Source organism: Leucoraja erinacea, unplaced genomic scaffold (genome assembly GCF_028641065.1).
Source record: "Leucoraja erinacea ecotype New England unplaced genomic scaffold, Leri_hhj_1 Leri_1408S, whole genome shotgun sequence".
In the NCBI taxonomy this organism is placed as follows: domain Eukaryota; kingdom Metazoa; phylum Chordata; class Chondrichthyes; order Rajiformes; family Rajidae; genus Leucoraja; species Leucoraja erinaceus.
The window spans coordinates 15290-22500 of record NW_026575680.1 but is presented as its reverse complement, the minus strand read 5'-3'; the positions used below and the strand labels follow the sequence as shown (position 1 = coordinate 22500).

Here is a 7211-nt window from a genome sequence, read left to right as displayed (position 1 = left end):
GGAGAGGGATCTACACGGGATAGACAAGGAATTGCAGACGCTGGATAATACATAAAAGGACACAGAGTGCTGGAGTATCTCAGCGGGTCAGGCAGCATCTGTGGAGAACATGGATAGGTGACGTTTCACAGATTGCTGGAGTAACTCAGCGGGTCAGGCAGCATCTGTGGAGAACATGGATAGGTGACGTTTCACAGAGTGCTGGAGTAACTCAGCGGGTCAGGCAGCATCTGTGGAGAACATGGATAGGTGACGTTTCAAGTCAGGACCCATCAGAGTCTGAAGAAGGATTTCGACCCCAAACGACACATATCCATGTTCTCCAGAGATACAAGCTGAAACATCACCTATCCTTTTTCACCACAGATGCTGCCTGACCCCCCGAGTTACTCCAGCACTTGTGTCATAGAAACATAGACAATAGGTGCAGGAGTAGAGGCCATTCGGCCTATCGAGCCTGCACCATTCGCCATTCAATATGATCATGGCTGATCATCCAACTCAGTATCCCGTACCTGCCTTCTCTCCATACCCCCTGATCCCTTTAGCCACAAGGGCCACATCTAACTCCCTCTTAAATATAGCCAATGAACTGGCCTCAACTACCCTCTGTGGCAGAGAATTCCACAGATTCACCACTCTCTGTGTGTGAAAAAAAATGTTTTTCTCATCTCGGTCCTAAAAGATTTCCCCCTTATCCTTAAACTGTGTGGCCCCTTGTTCTGGACTTCCCCAACATCGGGAACAATCTTCCTGCATCTAGCCTGTCCAACCCCTTAAGAATTTTGTAAGTTTCTATAAGATCCGCCCCTCAATCTTCTAAATTCTAGCGAGTACAAGCCGAGTCTATCCAGTCTTTCTTTGATATAAACCAGCGCTTGCAGTTCTTGTGTAGGAACAAACTGCAGATGCTGGTTTACACGAAAGATAGATCACAGAGTGCTGGAGTAACTCAGCGGGTGCAGCAGCATCTATGGAGCTAAGGAAATAGGCAACGTTTCGGGCCGAAACCCTTCTGGGTTTCGGCCCGAAACGTTGCCTATTTCAAGAAGGATTTCGGCCCCGAAACGTTGCCTATTTCCTTCGCTCCATAGATGCTGCTGCACCATAACTCAGCGGGTCAGGCAGCATCTGTGGAGAACATGGATAGGTGACGTTTCACAGAGTGCTGGAGTAACTCTGCAGGTCACCTCTTTATCCCCCTTTCCCCTCTCTCTCCCCCCCTCCCCCCCCAACCGCTTGCATCGTCAGTTGTGAGAGAAATGCCTGTGTTTACATAATTTATACTCATTTCCCTTTTTTTGGCACTGAGTTTGGGACCTGGGAGAGAAGGAGGGGGAGGGGGTGAAGGAGGAGAGACAAGAGAGGAGGATTGTTCCCGATGTTGGGGAAGTCCAGGACAAGGGGTCACAGTTTAAGGATAAGGGGGAAATCCTTTAAAACCGAGATGAGAAAAACATTTTTTTCCACAGAGAGTGGTGAATCTCTGGAACTCTCTGCCACAGAAGGTAGTTGAGCCCACACAGTTCATTGGCTATATTTAAGAGGGAGTTAGATGTGGCCCTTGTGGCTAAAGGGATATGGAGAGAAGGAAGGTAGGGGATGTTGATTTGGATGATCAGCCATGATCGAATTGAATGGCGGTGCAGGCTCGAAGGGCCGGATGGCCTCTACTCCTGCACCTTATTTCTATGTTTCTATGTTAAGTGCTGAGGAGAGATGAGGGGAGGGGATACATGAGGGGAGAGGAGGGGAGGGGAGAGAAGAGGGGAGGGGAGAAGAGGGGAGGAGAGGAGATGGGAGGAGGGGAGGGGAGAAGAGGGGAGGGGAGAAGAGGGGAGGGGAGAGAGGGGAGGGGAGAGGGGAGAGAGGAGGGAGAGAGGAGGGGGAGAGAGGAGGGGAGGAGAGAGGGGAGAGATGAGGGGAGAGATGAGGGGAGAGGGGAGGGGAGATGGGGGAGGGGAGAGGGGAGGGGAGGGGGGGAGGGGAGGGGAGGGGAGAGGGGAGGGGAGAGAATCTGAGAGGGGAGAGGGGAGGGGGGAGAGGGGACGAGAGATGAGGGGGAGGAGAGGGGAGAAGAGGGGGGGAGGAGAGGAGGAGAGAGATGAGAGGGGGGGAGAGGAGAGGAGAGATGAGGGGGAGAGGGGAGGAGAGATGAGGAGAGGAGAGAGGAGGGGAGGAGAGGAGAGGAGAGAGTGAGGATGGCTTCCAAGCCCCTGCCACCTCCCACAACATGTATCTTCATGCTTGCCCGTCCCTCCTGAAACAAGTTGAGACGGAGCAGAGGCTCCACCTAACAGCGAGACAACCAGCGTCTGTCGGGGAGACACATCGCCCCCGGGGCCGGGACAAGCGGACAGACTTACACAAAGACTTTTAGTTTAAACAAAACCCCCCCCCCCCCCCCCCCCCCCCCCCCCCCCCCCCCCCCCCCCCCAAAAAAAACCGAAACCACTTCAATAAAAGTTTCCAAAACCGTTGCCGGACATGGAGGGAGAACCGTCGCCAACTCCGGGAAACTTCCGTCAACTTTCCTCCAACTTTTTCGAACTTTTGTGAAAGTTTGAAAAAGTTTTTCAAAGTTTGAAAAAGTTTTTCAAACTTTTCAGAAGTTTTTTTTCCTGTAAAGTTGTCGGTCCCCGAGGCTGCACCTGCCGGCCAGGGGGGGTGGGGGGGTGGAGGGGAGGGGTAGGGGAGGGGGTGGCAGTAACATGAGTCTCTCACCTCGTCCCATTTGATAAACTTGCTCCCTTTCTTGAGCAGTTCGTGCACGGCCGCCGGCTTGAGCTGCAGGGCGTGGACGCCTGGCCTGGCCCCGGCCATCCTTCCCCTTCCACCGGCACCGGGACGGGGGAGGTAGGGCTGTTGTGTCCCCTCCCCCCCAACCCACCCAACCCCGACAGCAGACCCGGCCCCGGAGTTGCCCCCCTTGTCCCCCGTCTCCTCTCCTCTCCTGTCCGCTCAGCCGGCAGTCAGCATGTTAGCGAGGGAGCGGCGCCGACTCACTCAGTCACTCAGTCCCAGCGCCGCGTCTACAGCGTCTCCGCCCACTGGCCACTGGTTCACTCACCAACAATGGCCCCCACCCCCCCCCGGTCACTCACACCCAACTCACACTCACCCTTACACACTCACCTCACACTCACCCCTACACACTCACACCCTCACACTCACCCTTACACACTCACCCTTACACACCCCCTCACATCTCACACTCGCCCTTACACACACACTCACACCCAGCTCACACTCACCCTTACACACTCACACCCAGCTCACACGCATACTCAGCTCACACTCACCTTTACACACTCACACCCAGCTCACACTCACACCCAGCTCACACTCACACTCACACACACCCTCACAGCTCACACTCACACCCAGCTCACATTCACCCTTACATACTCACACGCCCTTACACACTCACCCTTACACACTTACACACACCCTCACAGCTCACACTCACCCTTACCCACTCACCTCACACTCACCCTCACACTCACCCTTACACACTCGCCCTTACATACTCACACACCCTCACTCACACCCTGCTCACACTCACCCTTACACACTCGCACCCCTCACTATCCCTTACACACTCACACCCACCCTTACTTACACCCCTCACCCCCATCCTTACACACTACTCACACTCACTCTTACACACTCACACACCCTCATGCCCAGCGCACACTCGCCCTTATACCCAGCTCACACTCACCCCGACACACACACACACACTGAGGCTCACACTCACCCGTACACACTCACGTCAAGCTCACACACCCCCTACACACACCCAGCTCACACTCGCCCGTACACACTCGCACCCACACTGAGGCTCGCAGTCACCCTTACGCCCACCCACCCCTACACACTCACATCCAGCTCACACTCATTCTTACACACTCAGGCCCAGCTCACACTCACTCTCGCCCACACACTGGGGCTCACACTCACTCACCCACTCACACTTAACCTTACACACTCACCCTCACTCTCAGCCTTACACACTCGCCCTATGACACTTACACTCACTTTACACACACACGTTACTCCGGCACTCTGTGTTTTTTCTGGTATAAGTCGCATCTGCAGTTCATTGTCCCCTCCCCCCCCCCTCAGGGTGCAGTGTCCAGGGGGGCGGTCAATGGGTAAACGCCGCCATCTGGTGACGGACCGAGGGAGTGCAGCGTCTCCGCTCCTACATGAGAGTCACAGAGTGGGACAGCACGAGAACAGGCCCTTCGGCCCGACTTGCCCACCCCGACCAACATGCCCCATCTACACTAGTCCCACCCCGACCAACATGCCCCATCTACACTAGTCCCACCCCGACCAACATGCCCATATCTACACTAGTCCCCCCCCGACCCACCCCATCTACACTGGACCAACAACATGCCCCATCTACACTAGTCCCACCCCGACCAACATGCCCCATCTACACTAGTCCCACCCCGACCAACATGCCCCATCTACACTAGTCCCACCCCGACCAACATGCCCTATCTACACTAGTCCCACCCCGACCAACATGCCCCATCTACACTAGTCCCACCCCGACCAACATGCCTCATCTACACTAGTCCCACCCCGACCAACATGCCCCATCTACACTAGTCCCACCGCGACCAACATGCCCCATCTACACTAGTCCCACCCCGACCATCATGCCCCGTCTACACTAGTCCCACCCCGACCAACATGCCCCATCTACACTAGTCCCACCCCGACCAACATGCCCCGTCTACACTAGTCCCACCCCGACCAACATGCCCCGTCTACACTAGTCCCACCCCGACCAAACATGCCCCGTCTACACTAGTCCCACCCCGACCAACATGCCCCATCTACACTAGTCCCACCCCGACCAACATGCCCCGTCTACACTAGTCCCACCCCGACCAACATGCCCCGTCTACACTAGTCCCACCCCGACCAACATGCCCCGTCTACACTAGTCCCACCCCGACCAACATGCCCCGTCTACACTAGTCCCACCCCGACCAACATGCCCCGTCTACACTAGTCCCACCCCGACCAACATGCCCCGTCTACACTAGTCCCACCCCGACCAACATGCCCCGTCTACACTAGTCCCACCCCGACCAACATGCCCCGTCTACACTAGTCCCACCCCGACCAACATGCCCCGTCTACACTAGTCCCACCCCGACCAACATGCCCCGTCTACACTGGTCCCACCCCGACCAACATGCCCCGTCTACACTAGTCCCACCCCGACCAACATGCCCCGTCTACACTAGTCCCACCCCGACCAACATGCCCCATCTACACTAGTCCCACCTGCCTGCATTTGGTCCATATCCCTCCAAACCTGTCCTATCCATGTACCTGTCTAACTGTTTCTTAAACGTTGGGACAGTCCCAGCCTCAACTACCTCCTCCGGCAGCTCGTTCCATACACCCACCACCCTCTGTGTGGAAAAGTTACCCCTCAGATTCCTATTAGATCTTTCCCCCTTCACCTTGAACCCGTGTCCTCTGGTCCTCGATTCCCCTACTCTGGGCAAGAGACTCTGCCCGATCTATTCCTCTTGTGATTTTGTTCACCTCTATAAGTTCCTCCCCCTCATCCTCCTGCGCTCCAGGGAGTAGAGACCCAGCCTGCTCAACCTCTCCCTGTAGCTCACACCCTCTAGTCCTGGCAACATCCTCGTCAGGGCAAAGGGGATGTGTGGGGCAGGTTTGGTTGTTCATTCCCGACCACTGGTGCTGTCTATACGGAGTTTGCACGTTCTCCCCGTGACCTGCGTGGGTTTTCTCCGGGTGCTCCGGTTTCCTCCCACACTCCAAAGGCGTGCCGGTTTGTAGGTTAATTGGCTTGGTGTAATTGTAAATTGTCCCCAGTGTGTGTGTGTGTGTAGGATAGTGTTAGTGTGCGGGGATCGCTGGTCGGCACGGACTCGGTGGGGCCGAAGGGCCTGTTTCCGCGCTGTATCTCTAAACTAAACTAACTAAACAGAGGATTTATTGTGCTTATGTACATTCTGACTTGTGTGGGAAGGAACTGCAGATGCTGGTTTAAACCGAAGATAGACACAAAAAGCTGGAGGAACTCAGCGGGACAGGCAGCATCTCAGGGTGACGTTTCGAGTCGAGACCCTTCTCCAGACTGAGAGCCACCCATTCGAGTCTGAAGAAGGGTCTCAACCCGAAACGTCACCCATTCCTTCTCTCCACAGTTGCTGCCTGACCCGCTGAGTTACTCCAGCACTCTGTGAAACGTCACCTATCCATGTTCCCCACAGATGCTGCCTGACCCGCTGAGTTACTCCAGCACTCTGTGAAACGTCACCTATCCATGTTCTCCACAGATGCTGCCTGACCCGCTGAGTTACTCCAGCACTCTGTGTCTCTCTGCAGTTTGACAACCAGTTAACAAGCTTTTTCTGGGCCTTTTAATGATGTTGCAATAAGGAACTAAAATAACACAAATACTCACTTCCCTCTGTCTGTCTCTATATCATTTCATTTCACAGTTACACAATCTCTCTCTCCAGAACTCACACCACTCACACCACTCACACCACTCACCCGCTCTCTCCGACACACTCACAGTCTCTTCACCTTTGACTGATTTGTCTAATTTATAAGGGATATGAGCAGATTTAGGCCAGTCAGTCTATCAAGTCTACTCCACCATTCAATCATGGCTGATCTATCTCTCCCTCCAGCCCTCTGTGAAACGTCACCTATCCATGTTCCCCACAGATGCTGCCTGACCTGCTGAGTTACTCCAGCACTCTGTGAAACGACACCTATCCATGTTCTCCACAGATGCTGCCTGACATGCTGAGTTACTCCAGCACTCTGTGAAACATCACCTATCCATGTTCTCCACAGACGCTGAGTATAGGATTTGAGTACAGGAGCAGGGAGGTTCTACTGCAGTTGTACAGGGCCTTGGTGAGGCCACACCTGGAGTATTGCGTACAGTTTTGGTCTCCTAATCTGAGGAAAGACATTCTTGCCATAGAGGGAGTACAGAGAAGGTTCACCAGACTGATTCCTGGGATGGCGGGACTTTCATATGAAGAAAGACTGGATAGACTCGGCTTGTACTCGCTAGTAGTTAGAAGATTGAGGGGGGATATTAGAGAAACTTACAAAAATAGTTCAGGGGTTGGACAGGCTAGAGGCAGGAAGATTGTTACCGATGTCGGGGAAGGCTCCAGAACAAG

General features: G+C 54.5%; 1 protein-coding gene across 1 annotated transcript in view; it reads right to left on the bottom strand.

Moving 5' to 3' along the window:
• The window catches only part of LOC129715791 (1-phosphatidylinositol 4,5-bisphosphate phosphodiesterase beta-3-like), a 10965-nt gene extending 8098 nt beyond the window's left edge, over positions 1 to 2867 (bottom strand). Inside the window, exon 1 of the mRNA XM_055665642.1 lies at positions 2725 to 2867. Within this exon, the coding sequence (XP_055521617.1) occupies positions 2725 to 2823 (99 nt within the window). The 5' untranslated portion in view covers positions 2824 to 2867. The remainder of the gene's footprint in view (positions 1 to 2724) is intronic.
• Positions 2868 to 7211: the final 4344 nt, after the last annotated feature.